This window comes from Dermacentor variabilis, chromosome 4 (assembly GCF_050947875.1).
Source record: "Dermacentor variabilis isolate Ectoservices chromosome 4, ASM5094787v1, whole genome shotgun sequence".
Classification (NCBI taxonomy): domain Eukaryota; kingdom Metazoa; phylum Arthropoda; class Arachnida; order Ixodida; family Ixodidae; genus Dermacentor; species Dermacentor variabilis.
The window spans coordinates 90,555,369-90,572,814 of record NC_134571.1 but is presented as its reverse complement, the minus strand read 5'-3'; the positions used below and the strand labels follow the sequence as shown (position 1 = coordinate 90,572,814).

Sequence of the window (17,446 nt, the reverse complement as noted above, 5' to 3'; positions counted from 1 at the left end):
ATCCCAGAAGTCCACACAGGCTCGTAAACTGCATTGTCACCTTACAGAAGCAGCGCCTTCCCAGATGAAATTCGCTTCTTCTATGGTAATACGGCGCAGCGTATACAAGAGGGCTTAAAGTGCTCAATGCCGTCAGATACACTTACGATTTCTTAGTTTTTTGTAAGAAAAACCCAATTACTGGTCCCAAAGTGTGGACGTTGGGCATGATATACAACACAAAAATGGTGTGCTTTAAGGAAGCGCTGCTAGAGTGTTTTTCTTGATAATTACGAGCTTTATTAGTACCGTAAAAATGTTTAGAACGTAAGGATTTCTTAATTCTAACTTTTATTTTTCAGCGTTTAGAGTACACAAATAATTTTTCTGTTGCCAATTTTGTTTTGTTTAGTTCTCTTAACTATACCTTTTTCTATCTTTGCCAATGTAGTTGTACGTTGTATTTATTTGGGCTTGTCGCGTCGACACATTTAAACGCGAACAATTCCCAAACTGCTGCAATGCACTGTTCCGTTTTCATATTCGCAGAATTTGTACGCACAGGCTAATTCAGACTCCACAGCGTACATTTGGGATTGCTCCATGCTTAGAAATCGGCTACATAGCTATTGCACGTCGCACTTCCATGCATTACCAGTGACAGGCGTACTGATGAGTTATTTCCTGTCCGCACATCAATTTAGTTTCGTGGCTCCTTCACACACTGTGCTGCATAATGCGCGCAATATCTGATAATGGCACACGCCACAGAGCTTCTGTATTCCGTTCACGTGCAAGCCATTTAAATGATCAGTGATTCAAGTTCAGCATGTATAATCGAACGGCAGGCAAAACTCTCCTTTTGGGCTGTCATCTATTAATGAACAAGCATTTCTTCTCATTTTTCAGTTTACAATGCGACAGCGTTCGGTCACAGCATAATAATGTTATGTCGATCAAACCTGGCTGTACCATTTGGTCGAGACCATTATAGTTACGAGACGCGTAAGGATATTAGGCACGCCTACAATATTACACCGAAGTATTACGCACGGAGATTGCGTATAACGTGGAAAATATTGTAACAACAACTTTCGTCTTGGCAATATACCTGTACGGCTACAAGCGACTGTGCTTAGCGCAACGAATGCGTTTTACCAACGCAACAATGGCTTCCTTTGTTATCGCCTTGCTTTATCACACTTAAGTTACCGTTACAAAGTTCTCCCTCTATTAAACATCTTTCTTCAGCTCTGCGTGTTAGACTGCTTTTTATCGCGTAAATATTACGGTGATACAGAAACAGCCATCGTAGCGCCCAATGAGAGTAAGGTCAGTCTGGACTCACCTCAGTTCATATGAAGGCAAGTCCGCCTACCAATTTTTGACGCCGCGGGTAGCACACAGACAAAAAAAAAAGCATCTTCAACTCAAAATGGAATCAATACCGTCTCAGGGCAGCGCACAATTTATCTTCGACGCCGTACGTTGGGATCCTAGCTGTTAATTTCGAGCACCTGGTATTTTTGAACGTGTAGCTATATCTAAACGCATGAGCGCTTTTGTTTTCTTTCTTTCTTCTTCTTTTTTTGCATTGTTCTTCGTTGGGAAATCGGCTACCACGGCCGGTTAGGTAGGTCGCATAGGGTTAAATGGAACCATCTGGAAAATTCGGAAGCAGTGGGCCTATACTGCTGCCCCATTTCACTTATGTGCCAATATGAAAAAAAGAATTAATTAAAATGTGCTACCACTCACACATGCAAGATGGCGAAAAAGACAAAAACAACAACGAACGTGAGGAAGCGCATCAAATTTTCTCGATAATATTGAACACATGTCCGTATTAATGAATTAGTGAATGAATGAAACCTCTATTTGAAGAAGTGATGGCTCCGGGCTAGCACAATAGTCTGCGACTGCAATCAAAGCTGTCCTTTCAACGCCACAAACTAGGCTGGGAATCGAACCCCCCATTTAGCGCTCAGCAAGAAATAAAAAATGTATAAATAAATATTTATTTGTTCGAGGCTAAATTATATATTTAGCCTCGTCACGAAAGGCTCTCTCTCGTGAGTGCTACACGTGCAGCCGGCCCTGTTTCGTTCTCTCTCTCTCTCTCTCTCTCTCTCTCTCTCTCTCTCACACACACACACACACACACGCACGCTCGACATTGAGTCTTCCCATTGCAGCCACGACTGAGGCCCGCTCCTTTCGCATCGCCCATTGCGCGCAGCTCACCGCCGTAATTAGGGCGCGTTGTCTCGCTCTCGAGATCGCCGAGCCTTCCGTGCCGAGCTCTGAAGATAATCGTTGCCGCCGGTCAGCACCTCGGCCAGCGGAGACGCTCCCAGAATGGCCGCCCACATCCCAAACTCCAGGCCCGCCACGTCCGCGGCGCCTGACGACGCCGAAGAGGCGGCGATGCTGGTGCCCGCAACGGGAAAGAGCGGTGATGCGCAGGCGTGGGGGAAGCGGTGGCGAGCGCCGACCGTTAATTACGGACGCCGGGGGCGTCCCGCGCGAGCAAGCGCGAGCTGGCCGCGTGTTTACGGGCTACTCTGCGTAATAGCGAAAGGCTGATTAAGGAGTGTCATTGCAACCATTCTCGCAGCCCCGGTTACAGAAGGGCGATTAGGAGTTATTAGCTCCCCGTGCGTCCGGCCTGCTGCCCGCTCTTGTGAGTCATAAAATTAGTGTAATTAATTTCTCCCCGGCAGGAGTCATATGGTTGCGCTTGTGCGACGCTCGATAAGTCGACGCCAAAAGAATTCATTTTTAAGTCTTGTTCGGACAGCGGTTGCCACACACAACATCACAGTGTGTGCCGATGTAATTATTTCCTCGAATAGAAAGTATTGGGGCCTGCGGTCCTCAAAACACTTCACAGGACCTCGCAACCACTGCGTTAAGAAGTGGGCTTACGATGCTTCTAGGAAGGTAGTCATTGCAACAAGCTTGCATGGGGTCGAGCAAGGTCCGGGCAGATGTTACAACACTGCTTGCACTTGCTGTAATGCAACACCTGCTACGCTACCGAGTTGTTGACAACCCAACCTCACGCCAGCAGGAAACTCGGAGCCAGTGACGCGCCTTGTCGAGCACATTCCATTGCTGTTCTCACTGTGGCCTTCTTGGCATCAGTCCGAAAAGCAGAAAATTTTTACGTCATTTGTGCTATTGCTATCTGAAATTTTACCAAGGGCAACTAGGGACAAAATGAGAAGTTATGTGCGTCTATCATTTGTGGACATCTCTTCCACACCTACTCTAGTGTGTTACGATTCTACCCCATAAAAAAAAATAAATATCGCCCTACCACGTGTCCTATTCGCCAGCTTCCCGGTACGCGAAGACAGCGTTTTAAATTGCTGCTAAATCTTAAGTGGACAGTCGGTGACATTTTCATGTTTCCTTTGCTGGAAAAGAGGGTAAAAGGTGATCTCCGTCCTTTATAAGTAAAATTCAGTTTCCATGCCTGTTACTGCGCACAAGAAAGGACGTATTGCCTTTTGTCTTACAGTTTCACCCAGGATGACACACCAACTCCGGATGGTCTGACTTCATCGCTTCTCTTTGCTGCCACCGAAAGAAGTGACTCTGGCCTGTATACCTGCCTTACCACAAACAAGTTCGGAAAGGATGAAACCAACATCAAATTACTCGTACAAGGTGAGCATTTTCATATGCGAACGAAAAAGGATTAAACGCTGAGAAAATCGAGACGTCCTTGGGGTGAAAAAAGCACAGTGTAACTGCTCAGAAGCTCCTGGGAAGTGCTAAATTTTGACGAGGACACGAAGAACAGCTTTGAATATACAATGTGTAATTGCATGGAAATCAGAAGTGGCATTATTGCCCCTACAGAAGCAGCACCATTGCACTAATAACTCTCAGCGCCATTTAGTGCTGTGATGTCCACCAGTAAAAGGAGGCTTGACCAAATTCTGTCTTTCTCACGGTAGCTGTCTCGTTCCATCAAAAGCTTTAGCTGAATTTTTTCTTTCACTTATCCAAAACATGCTCGACGTTCCTTCGTTTCTGCTCCGCGCTTTCACTGTACAATTTTTCAATAATTTCATCTCCCTCGCCATCCGAGGCGGTCCTCATTCGGCTATTCATGACTAGATCCTGCTCTCCAGGATCTAGTCTGTGTACTGCTAATGTCAAATGGTTAGAAAATAGCCCCTCGTAATGGAGAACCGGACCACCTCATTCCGGATGTTCCTCGCACAGAGAATAAAAATGGCAATCGTCAGCAATTTTTCTGGGGCTGAAATGAAAAAAAAAAAAATAACACCAAGGGAGCCCGGACCCACCTGGCAAATTTTCGTCGTCGACTCGACTGACAAACTTCAAGCGGTATTAGAGAGTTATCCGTCGTTCTGCCCATCATCGTGATTGGTTGACGCTTCGTTGTAAAATTGCGTCATTATGAATTCTCGCTGCACTTCGTCTGTTAAGCTTCTCGATCCCCGTTCAAAACTTTAGTCCTCGTGTAGTGTGTTCGCTTTCCATTCCATTGACGCACTTAGCTCAGTCGTAGCACCTTGATTTCGATCTGGTCTTGATTAACGATTTTTTCAAACTTAACTCACTCGAACACGCCGCCTTCCTGACCATCTCTTCCTCGTTCGCTGCAGTAAACTCGAGCCCGTGTTGAAGCGTTATCGGCCGTCTCAAGTTCGCAACATCACTCTCCGTGACTTTCTTTGTTTTTGTTTTTATTCTAATAAAAAAAAGAACGTTTCGCCGAAAGCGATGCATCAAAGCAGCCGCGCCTCTGATATTTCAGCGTGCCCACGCAAGATGCTTGCTTTCCGCCCGACACTCCAGGGCAAATATATCGAGCGAGCCAACGCAAGTCAGTAACGGAGAAAATAACGAACCGCTGCGCACGCCATTCGAAGGAACAAAACAACGTAACATCTTTCCTCAACATCGATCTTTCTCGCTGTCCTCCGCCCCAGTTACCGCGCGCTCTGTCCCCACGCTATCTCCAGCGACGAGTTATAAAGAGAGAGAGAGAGATAAGAAAACGAGAGCAAAATTGTTGCGGGCACCAAAGCAGATAAGAAAATGAGGAAACGAAGCACTGACACGGACAGAGCGTACAAAGAGAATCAACTAGCGGACGGCGCTCGTTGCGCGCGCGCGCTCACAGCGGCCGCTGCTATTTTCCAAGAAATTATTTCACGGCCCATTGCACGCCTTCTCTTCATGCCTGCACCATCGCTCAGACACAGCGCTGCCTCTGCGGCTCGTTGCTGCTTGCTTGCCTGCCAGAAATGCGATGCCGCCCTCTGCCTTCGGGAGGGGATTTGGACGGCGTCCCCGCAAATTTATGTCGCCTGGCGCGCTCCCGATCTCTCTTATATTTTTTTTTATTCTCGGTTTACAGTTACGCTCGCGTTCCAGCTTATTGAATTTTAATTCTTTTCGGGCTTTTTCCCTGCGTTTTGAAACGCCTGCGGCAAGAAGAGAAAAAAATTCCAATGGTGCTTGAAAACTGCCTTCGCATGGTTCTAAGAGAGCCTAGGAAGAACGAAAGTAAGAGACAATCTAAAACGAATGTGCGAAGCCAAAACAAACGAGAGAGGGTGAGTGGATGGATGCTTGACGCGACCTTCACGAACGAGCCGCATAAGGTCAAAAGTAAACAACGGCTGGTGGACATTTTGCACTGATCCGCCTCTTTCATTCGTTGCTTCTTTCTTTTTTTTTCTGCATGTTTTCCTTCTTTCTGTTTCTAAATTTCTTCTTATTATTTTTTTGCTTTGCTGGGCCTGACAATGTCTACTATTGGAAAATTTTTTTTCGTAGTCGCTTGCCATATCTTCCTGTGTTCAGTTCTTTAGCCACTAATTCCTCCTGTGTTCAGTTTTCTTTCCTTCTTCTACCACTGGCACAACTGTTATTTGTAGCTTTTTTTTCTTGAACCCCGGATTCAACAACATGAGAGCATATACCTTACACTTCAACGAATACGCGATTTTTGCTACATGACTTTATCAAGCCGCGTCTATACTCTTTTTCATGTTCTGTTGGCTACAAAGCTCGATGTTACGAGGAAACATAAACGTCAACCATTGTTATCATCATCGTTATTTTCGTCGACATTGACATTACCACCATAACCATCAGCCCATTCCAATGCGAATGGCTGTCCCAGTGAACTCTAATATGTGCTGTTATGCCGAAACGATCGTATATGCCTGCAAACTTTGTAATCTCGTCCATGTACATAATTCGCTGCCGTCGTCGACCGCATTTACCTCATATTAGAATAGAAGAGAATGCACCAACCATTATATCCCTATTGGAAAATCCTATATGCCCGGTACCATAACCCTGTTTGTCCCTAGATAATGACACGGGAACAAACATGTTACGGTACAAGGTAGATAGGATTTCTCAATAGGTATAGACCATGTTTATTTAGGCACGAGTACATATACACAAGTTAATCCCAGTCCACATAAGCTTTATGGATTCTGTGCGTGACGAGAGAGAATATTTGACCTATGAGGACCTTTCACAGAATGAGTTCTGTCCATTGATGCAGCTCAATGAAGCTGTAAGTGGAATCTTAAGGACTCGTGTATGTATATCTGCTGGTCCGAGAAAGAACGCCATTTAATAGTAAAAAGACTGCGCAGACGCAACATCTGCAGCATTTACCAAGTGCAAGAATACATAGTGGCCCTTAAAAATTAAATTCTGGGGTTTTACGCGTCAAAGTCAGGACTTGATTGTGAGTCATATCGTAGTGGGGGACTCCGGATTAATTTGGACCACTTGGAGATCTTTAACGTATCCCCAATAGACGGGACACGGCCGTTTTTGCACTTCAACCCCACCGAAATGCGGGCGCCGCAGCTGGAATGAGCACGAGGTCGCGTGATCGAATCCCGGCCACGGCGGCCGCATTTCGATGGGGGCGAAATGCGAAAACACCCGTGTACGTAGATTTAGGTGCACGTTAAAGAACCCCAGGTGGTCAAAATTTCCGGAGTCCTCCACTACGGCGTGCCTCATAATCAGAAAGTGGTTTTAGCACGTAAAACCCCATAATTAATTTTTAATTTTTTTTGATTCCGCGACGCCATGCTTAGCAGCGCTACGCCAAACCAACCCCGACGGCTACATAAATCGGACCCATTTCTTGCATGAAAATGTAGTTAGCCCATTACAAAATAAATAAGGAGGAACTCTAGACACCCTGCAAAAGCTTTAGTTAATGTATTATAACTAATGCAGTGGTAAAAACTCGGCTGCGAATACGATGATACTGGAAGGACGTAGAAAACGAGAAGAAAGGGGGTTAACCGAGGGGCCCGATTTTTATTAGTCATATCATAAGAAGCCAACTAACACTGACACCGAAGCATTCACGACGATGAGCGAATCAGACTCCCATCTTCCAAGCGATACAGACTTACGTTGCTAGTTGCTACTTTCGGCATCATCACTATCATATCTATGTCCACCGGAGGACGAAGGCCTCCCCAGCGATCTCCAATTACAAGTGTCTTGCGCCAGCTGAGCCCATCTTATGCAGCCAATTTTCGAATTTCTTCACATCACGTGATTCTCTGTAGTCCGCGACGGCCGCTTCCTTTTTCTTGGCTACCACTGTGCAAGTATAGTAGACTACCGTTTATACGCCCTACAGATTAAATAACCTTCCCGCCTCTATTTTTTGCTCTTAATGTCAAATAGAATATATTGCTACCCCCATTTCCTTTCTACTCTTCACTTCTGTCTTCCTGTCTCTTAACGTTACGCCTAGCAATTTTTTGTTCCAGCGGTTCAACCGCAGTTATTTCCGATCGTTTGCATGTTTTAAGCTTTATAGGTGTGGAGCTGCTGCAAGACAGCTTAGTGCTAAAAACACAGTTTCACGTGCAGGACAGCAAAGGCGTTTAGCGAGCGAGCAATTTGATGCTTTCACATTTTTTATTCAGTTCGTATGATATTTACTAAAAGTAGCTATACGCACTTTTGCAGCAAAATCAGCAGTGCTCACAGCATTCGTCACAGGGAGTGCAGCTTGCCACTTTCGTCAGCAATATCGGTGGACGATGATTTATCCCTAGTCTATTATGATACGTCGAACTTAAACCACTTATATTTCTGCCTCCTCAATCCGCGCTTCCACCGTGTGCGCGCACGCAAGTCGCATGCATCAATGCGCAGACTATTTTGACTGATGTCGTATCAGGCGAGCCCACAAATCCTGTATGCATCGCTTGCTCGACTCTTACGATTACCATATTATTTTTTCGGTGACTTTATCAGCCAAGCACCTCGCTGCCTAATCACTTTGGGGTACGCGTCAGAAACACACGGGGCCTGGTCGAATGCGCCCGGCACTGTGGCACCGAGCTGTAAACCATGCTATAAAAGGGTGCAAAAGCATAAATTGCTGCCTTAGCAATAAACATGCTTTCTACAACCTTACAATCAAGGCTTCAATTGCCCGGCCAGCGAGCTACGTTGGCTGCGGCAAAGGCGCAAACGCAAGTCACATGATGCCACGTTTAGATCATAACGATAGCAGCGCTGATTTCTCTAGTGGTGGCCCTGGTGACCAATATGTTAGTACCGGTAAGACGCAATGGGTTGTGCGCTTTTTTCTTTTTCACATATAGCAGTGAGCTGCCTTCGGCATAAGGAGGTATTTTTCTGGCCCACGGCGTTTCCGTGAAGTCGAAGACAATAAAACACCGTGCGCACTTAGTAACAGGCAGCAACTGTTAACGATGAGAAGTTGCGAGATATTGCGTCTTGCTATGACAGCACCAAATGGGCTGGTCCCTTGCAACATGTTTAGTTAATTGAGACTGTACACATTCACTCAAAACAGCCGAATTGAGGGGCGTCCATGAAATAAGCAACATTTGTACAGCACAAAAAACATCTAGCCTGCGAGGCGTAGCTGATCCAGCTGCGGTGAACTCGTTAAGCGAGCCAAGCCCCACAATTTTTGCATCTTCGAACGAGAAACGCATAGCGTGCGTATTTCGCCGAAAGGTGTTCTGGCACTGGGAGACTTCGATGCTTTATTTTTGGTAACGACGAGACTTATGAACTAACTATTGCCATTCCGTCAAAGCTCTCTTGTATACGTAACGCTGCATAACTATGTCCACGGTTGTGCGACTTCGGCTTTCACCGATGCCTTGCTCGAGCGTGGTCAGTTACGAAAGATTAACGCACTTGGTATTTATCGAAGAAAGAAAACGCACTAGATTTCCTTGCACTGAGCATTCGCCTTGCCAACTAAACACGCGTGGCGTTTTGCGGCCAGAGGCACAAATGAACACGGCTCACTCGAGTAACGACGAACGCTCGCGGTCACCGCGCTGACATCATAAGGAGCTCCGGCAGCAGCGACCGCGAGTGCTTGTCCCAAAGCGAACGTTCCGTGCTGGCGCTCCCTTTATACCATTTCATTGTGTTGCCCCTCCGAAACTTCGCAGATCACGTGATTTCCAGCACAGGGAGAGCACTAGCTTCCTAGCCTCGACTGCTCGCCCGCGCAACCGCTGCTGATCGCGTGACCTGCAACACCCGGCGGGTGGGTCACGCGTGTGCCGTGAAACCCGGGATAGCTCGACCACGGCTTCAGCGTGGCTTGGGTGTCCGTATGATTGATTAAACAAGAATTTGAACCAGCGTCTTTCGCGGACCAATCATTGTTTTGAGCCTCGATTTTGTCCGACACAGAGATTGAAGCTTGCGGAATTCAGTGTTATTCTCGTTTTCAATATGAATTTACGTTTGCAGAGACACCTGACCCACCCGATGACATTCGAGTCGCGGAAGCTACCAGTCGACGCATCTCACTGCGCTGGAACACGCCTTTCAATGGGAACAGTGACATACTCGGCTACTTCGTTCAGTGGAAGGAAGTTTCTGGTGAGCTGCTGTTCGTGCACGCAAATGTCACATATTGGTGCACCGTATACATCTTAGAACGAAACAAGGCGCCCGCTAAGAGCAACAAATCAATCAAGAACGTATGGGGGCGAATGTTTTCGGAGTGTTTGTGGAGGGAGCAATATCTTTCAGAAGTTTGCAGCGCGCCACAGTGGCTCTATAACCAAGAGTAAGAATCGAAGAAACACCAATATTCCTGCCGAAACAGCTCGAATATGTGGGTATTATTTCGCAAAACGAGCATGGCCCCCTTTCGAATAGACAGTACCAGACGCAGTAAGCTTTCGTTTCAATATAGCGTTCTTTGGTTCAGGTTAGTTCAAGATCCTAACGGTTCAGTTCAGTGGAATCCGGAAACGACTCATGGCACACGTAAGGAGACGGGACAGCCAGGGATGGTTGTTGTATCTGCCCTAGACCTCTGCACTCAAACTATAAAAAAAGTACGACCTTTTGCATTTCATTATTATTCGACAGATGAAAAATGTGCGATAAAACCATTATTGTTTCCTGAAATGACACTGTGGTGAGTGGATTTTTCCGAAAGTTCATACTGCCCGCATGCTGTTGTTCGATGAATTGGGTTGAGACGATCACGCTGCTTGTCCCAGTAAATGTAGGCCAGAATCCACGTAGGTTAAAAGGTTTGTTTTTTCCTGGATTTGCTGAGTCCGTAGCATTGGAGAAGTATGTGCAGAGAAGGTACAAAGAGCAACCACAGGAAACTACTTCCAAATTATTTTAGACGTGCCGTTTATGTACGTACATACTGCCGCGTGATGAGGGCACAAAATCAAAAACTGCTCTCTGCGGGGCTGCTAATCAAGGTTGCTGACATAGGGGTAACATTGAAACGGGCACTATCAATTTGGGGAATCTCTCAACGTAAGTTAGAAACGCTGACGTCACTTCATAAATACCTGTTGTGAATTTATAGAAGGTAAATACTATCACATCAAGCTACACTGAAAAAAAGCCAGGGTTAAATTAGTTTAACTGTGTAAAAGCCTACCATTTAGCTTTCCCCATAATTGGGCTCAAGTAAAATACTACTGGTGACAATGAATTCACCTTCCTGAAGCAACTCCTGCTGCCAGGGCAAAATTCGACAACTTCGAACGAAGGTTATTCTGTTATTTATTATGACAAACAAAATGCGTCGAGAAAGCAGAGAAAATTCGGTATAGTAACCCTCTAAAATTTTTCTGGCAGTAAAACGGGCCCGAATTCAGCCAACGAGCGCGAAACGACCATTCCGCGCCACGCTGTGGTAATCTCCTTATTTCTTCTGCCTATATATATATATATATATATATATATATATATATATATATATATGCACATGGTAAACCACAAAGAGCACTAGAGGAATGGTAGTCGTTATAATTGAAGCAATCCCCGTAAAGAAACTCCGAAATACTTTTACTCTTGAGCCCGCACTAACGTTTTTTTTTTTATTATTATATGGTACCTAGGAGATGCTGCCGCCTTTAATTGGCGCCTACTACTCATTTTCACCTAAATATTTTAATAAAGAATTAACCTACACGCATTAAAACTAAACGTCTACTTCAAATAATAAGTATACTAATGCCACATTAAAACTGAAAGTCAACTCAGAAACACAGCAACACAAAGTCCGGTCACATAAATATAACGTTACTTCGTTAGAGGAACATTTAACCATAGTAAGTGACGCTCTATTAGAAAGTGCCATGAGAACTGTTTTGCTGAAGTTAATATTTAACTGTCATTACTCGCATCACGCATAAAACTGTGAAAATGAATAATTGAGGCCGTGACGATTATTCCAGCACTCGGGGGTGTAATAATACACAATCACCGGCATACAGATGAACTTTAGGAGCAATGCAATTGGGCAAATCATTACCATCTAACAAAATCAATACTGGGCCTAGCACTTACTCCAGTGGTTCCCCTGATGGAACGTCAACAATGGTATAGTCATCTGAAATAAAGGCGGGTACATAGAAAGTGAGAAAGTTGGGGATCGACAAAACTGATAATTGTCAACAAAAAGTCAATTGAGAAAGGTCAAATTGCCATAAGTTGGGACCGCCGGCGTGAACCCAGGTTTTTTTTTTTTTTTTGATAACATGAATAAAAAAGATGTTGCTACCAACAGACAGTACCGGCTGCTGCTTTCTCCATTCCAGACGTGTAAATGCATCAGAAAATAGCAAGTTTATGCTTTCTTCTCCTAACAAATCCTTAAATCATGCAAGAATGCAACGTCATTTAGCACAACGCGTGTCTCATCCCTCCGCAGACATCAGGCAAGACGACCGCGATTTGCGTTTTGCTGTGTTTACTCTCAGGTTCCTGGCAGAAGGATTCTCGACACATAGAGGTACCTGGTTCTAACACGTCAGCTGTGTTGGATGACTTGGAGCCCATCACTGCCTACCACCTACGCGTTCTCTCTGTGAACAAGTTCGGAAGGAGTGAGCCCAGCCCCATGATTTCTGTTACTACGGATGAAGAAGGTAACTTTCGATTTCTTTAAGATGAGCACGTGTTACACCAGAGAACTGAAATAACTTGTTCTTCGTAATAGAGCACACCTCAATTACGAAGTTAAATGAACAGTTTGTATTTATTTCCTATATCTCCCAGAAAAACTGGTCGGAAAGAAGCCCAGCACTCCATAATTCAGTGGTCAATTCGCGGCTGCACAAAAAGAAATAACGTTTACCTGCGAGCACACAGAACAACGCTTGTCGGTAATATTTTATGTTACATGGATAGGTCTTTAACCATGATGTTTCACACGGAAGAAATTTAGTTGGTGTACAAAACGTGCGTGTTCTTTTATACAACATCATCATATAGAACACTCACCGAATTTTCTCTTAAGTGTCAAGGCCAGATTAAGCGGACTGACCCGGCGACATTTTTGTTAAAGGCGCAGATGCGTCGATAGTAATAATACCACCCCAATAGGGTCGTTCAGGTGAAGCTTTATAACGTGCTAACTATTGATTTAATGGTTGCCTGAGGTTGCGTGATTGCGACTTCTCAAAGATTTATTTACGACGTATACTGCTCACCAGTGCTTGGATATCGTTGTGGGCATGAAGATCAAAACACTCAACTGAGTGAACGATTTCCCCGCATCTAATCTGAATACCTAACGTACAGCATAATCAAATCAAATATGAACTAATGGAGTGGCGCTTCCGGTATCGCGGGCAGTAGTGTGATTGTGTTTGTGCTTCAACTTTGAATTCACCCCTCTGCATGGTTCTGCGCACGCGTTATAATTAACGTATGCCGCTAATCAGAACGGCCTGCTTAGCGCTGGACTTCAAGCACGCCAGTTCTCTGCCACTGTGGCTGTAGTGACAAATTATGGATGCGCGAGCTCACACGCGCACTCTCCTTAGGCACCTGAGTTAATGCAGTTCCACTTAACTGCAGCTTGGTTATCATTATAGAATCTTCAAGCGGAGTGTTACTTGCAGTGTGCACTTCATCTCCTTCCGCTTCTCCTCAATTAACCCTTCCCCCTTCCGGTTCGGTGATTTACATACCTACCGGCTCCTTGAAAGCTGGCAACAGAAAGAGACACTAAACAGAAACAGTCAATCAAGCCTCCTGTTATGCGCACATAGCTTACTCCTCATAAAATGAGCGAACGTGAAAGACATATATATCGCGACGCTAACCGAAGATAGCGAACCAGCTCGTCGTGATGTCATTCATTTTGATAACATCTTCGCAGGTCTAGGGGTTCGCTTATCGGTATAGAATAACTGAATTGCAGTATAAGACAACCAAGGACTCAGCTTAGCCATTATTTCAACAACTCGAGCCCTGGAACCGCGAGAAACAAAGATGATGATACATAGAAGCGATAAATCTCGTTTCGCTAACTCGTGTTTCCCCGCTCTAGTTTTTGTACGACTGAAATACAAACCAGCCCAGTTATAGACCCTTCAGCTTCGCCAAACGTGAAAACGGGCCGTATAACGTAAAACTATTCCAATATGTATTTATTCCAATCTCCTGACGTCAAATTCGCGTAAGCGCCGATGCAAGCATCAGGCGGTCACCCGCAGGGTTTTCTGAACAAACCAATCAAATGCTCCCCTTGTTCATAGGAGGTAACCTTTGTTTTCTTGAAAAACGAATAGCATTGCCTGCACTGTGCGGCTTGTCTTATCTAATTGGCTCACAAGAGGCGAGGAGCATGCTCAAGTGGAGAGGGATTCGATGGGGCCGAACCACTGCATTGAATATTAATAACCGGATGAAGAGGGTGGCGCCGGCGTCTGGGATTGGTCCGCTTTCTCTTACTTAGGTTGCGGTGGCTCACCGACAATCGCGACGGCATGCAACGGAAGCTTAAGAATGACGCTAAAACGGTTCTTCAGCAAAGAAGCGTTGGCAGAACGAGGCCTTAAACTTGCCGAAAGTTCTCTAAAACCTTACACGGCCACACAAAAAGTTTTATTACACGCAAATAAACTCATGCTCTCCAGCAGGGGCGAGTAGCCAGTGCCGAAGCGATCGGCGGCAGCCAGCTTTTATTCCGTTCTGAACGGGGCACCCTGCGGCTATTCAGAAGAAAATTCAGTTTTGTTCGGCATATTAATGCATAATTAAAGCGTAAGCGTCACTTTGACGCAGTAAGTTTTTGCGGTTTTGTGACGTCGCGTGAAGTGCGTGCAGCCCTTAATCTTTTGAACAATAGCCGAGGGCTAATGGCAAAGAGGCGTCGAATCAGAAATAACTATTTTTGTTTTGTTCGGTCAAGTTATGCATAATCGGTGTGTACACGTCATATCAGATGGGGTGCTATCGCGGTTTTCGTGACGTCGCGTGACAGACAGGTGAAGTGGGGGTGGTCCAAAAAAATTTTCGACTGATCGCGGTGGGCTGATTGCAGAATTGGAATAGAAAAGTTTGGAATAGTTTTACGTTATAGCGCCCAATGTTTAGCGCGCCTGAACGACTCAAGTACGAGAATAATTTTTGAAAACCGTAACGTCACAGTGAAGCACCGGCGCTAAGGTTTTCGAGCGTAATCGTAGCTTGAGTAAGTATCCATTCTTTCTCTGCCAAAAAATACAAAGGAGGTAGAATTTTGATAAAACAATGTAATGTTAAACTGTGTTTTCCTTCTGTTTAGCATCCCTTTAAGTTCATCTTTGGCATACTACACTCTGGGGAAAATAATCTGCATGCACTACAATAGAGCAAACTTCGATCGTTAATAAAGTCAATAGAGTATTACAAGCATCGTAGGAAATTCCGCATGGTATAATACTATAATTAGCAGCAAGTGCTTCTTTAGGTCGCTGCAGTAAGGTGGTGGACAATTAGCACTAGGTTTAAGATCTCCCTCCTAAAGCACATTGCCAGTTAGTTACTGCCGTTGCACCAACTCTTGTCCAGACGTTGAATACCTAATATGTGTGACCACTAATTGTACTTTCGACAAAACAACATGCAGGCATTTAAAGGCGTCACCGAGTGCTTGTTATTTGCGTGTGCGTGTGTGCGTGCGTGCGTGCGTGCGTGTGTGTGTGTGAGAGAGAGAGAGAGAGAGAGAGAGAGAGAGAGAGAGAGAGAGAGAGAGAGAGAGAGAGAACCCCGGGAACATATTCCAAAACAAATACGGTTTCTAATATTTTAGGTTTATATGTGGATGCAAAAAGTAATTTCGTTGCAGTGCCTTCAAAACCGCCTGAGGACTTGGTTGTTGTGCCAGTGACTTCACAAACCCTGAAGGCTTCGTGGAAGGTGAATATGATAAAAAAAAAAGATGCATGGCTGCATGCAGTGATGCGTGTAATGCATTACATAAATTTAAAAAGGAAGCACGTGCGACGCACCTACGTGAAAGGAGGTTGGAGGACAGAATTTTAGCCCCTGAGAAAAAACTTCTCTTTAGCCGCACAGCATGACGTTATTGATGAACCATGTAGGCCATGACGAGGCCTATGTTACTCTTCTGGAAAGCTATGGTCTTCTCGTGCATAAAAAATAACAGTGAAACGTCATTCGTAGATGCATGAAGACTCAGTGTTTACGGGGGATGTTTTTTCAATTGCTGTACCAGTCGCGAAATGAGCTGCGCGATACTTCGGAAGGCGGAGACGACGGAAGGAAGTAAATGCTGTCGCCTAGAGTGTAGTTTCAGGAATAAAATGAAGTTTTCTATTTCTTTCCAGTTTGTATCACGAGGAATAACTCCTCTTATTATAAAGAATATAACATTCTTCTCCAGCTAAAGCTAATATAGAGGTACATGGAGCTTCTGACTCAGGGCATCACAATGGGCCATTAATTTAGCTACATAAATTAAAAGTCTGTTCTCTTCACAAGCGCGATTTAGAGCATGCATACTGTTGCTATTCAAAACACACGTCAAAGAGATCAGCACTGTACGAAACTAAAGCAAGTTCAAGTGAATATCGCACGAGCTTTTCGGTGTTGATGGCTGACGATCCCATCGTGAAATGCTTCCGTATTGATTATTTCACGCATGGTCAAGCATTTCGCGCTCATGAATTTGTAGTTTCGACACGTGAAAACTTGGTTGACTACTTATGTTTGCATTCATGGACACCAATCTATGGGCATTCTATACGATCAGTACTTAAGTTACGTAGGGTAAAATTGCTACAAGAAAAAGAATGTTGACGAAAGAATTTGGTTGACAGAGACGGCCGTATCAAAAATCCCAAATGAAAACCCACCTGTTGGCACACCACGACTTCCGCGTTTCAGGGCGCTAGATGGCGAAACGGTAAGGCGAGATTGTCGGTGTTGAATTCATTATGAGCTGGCTACATTCCTTGGGCGTACGCACGGTTTTCCTTTTTTGGAGTTATGGCGGCAAGCGAAATATTTACAACCTCAAGAACTCTAAGCTGGGCGCTTTTCTACGCTTGCGATTCCCAAGGAAACGAAATATTTTGCGGCCTCTAACAAGAAGGCCACAATGAAACTGGTGTCCAAAGATGCGACAGTGCGCCCGCCTTGTATCTCCTTTACTACAGCCGACTTCTTTGCTCGGTCAGTGTTTTTAGTAGTAGTTACGGATTCTATATCACACATTTGCGAAAAGTCTCGTATTCTGACATTCAGAATATAGCATAGTAGTACTCGAGGTACTCGTTTTCCTAACCTAACAGAACTGACAAATGTGTGTTTTTTGGGCTACACGAAAGAATCAGACTTAATGGTATACAAGAAGTATGTACCTACGGTTCCTCTGCCGTGAGCAGTGCATTTGAGTGCATTTATTAGAGACGTGCGACCAAACACGCCAGAAAAATGATCATTCGGGAATTTTTTAATTTTTCCCACCGTGATAGCTCAGCTGGCAGCTTAGCGCAAGGTCTCGAGTTCACTCCCGGCTGCGCATTCTGACAGTGGCGAAATGCGAAAATTCTCGTGAGCCGTTGAGCATTGAGCATTGAGCATCGTGAGCATTGAGGGAACGTTAAAGAACTTTATGTGGTCAAAATTAATCCGACATGCCTCC

At 44.9% G+C, this 17,446-nt stretch overlaps 1 protein-coding gene across 1 annotated transcript in view; it reads left to right on the top strand.

Moving 5' to 3' along the window:
• LOC142578273 (cell adhesion molecule Dscam1-like) overlaps positions 1-17,446 on the top strand; it is a 525,316-nt gene that overhangs the window by 401,634 nt on the left and 106,236 nt on the right. Inside the window, exons 14-17 of the mRNA XM_075687674.1 lie at positions 3,506-3,654; positions 9,775-9,906; positions 12,267-12,434; positions 15,626-15,696. Coding sequence (XP_075543789.1) covers positions 3,506-3,654; positions 9,775-9,906; positions 12,267-12,434; positions 15,626-15,696 — 520 coding nt within the window. The remainder of the gene's footprint in view (positions 1-3,505; positions 3,655-9,774; positions 9,907-12,266; positions 12,435-15,625; positions 15,697-17,446) is intronic.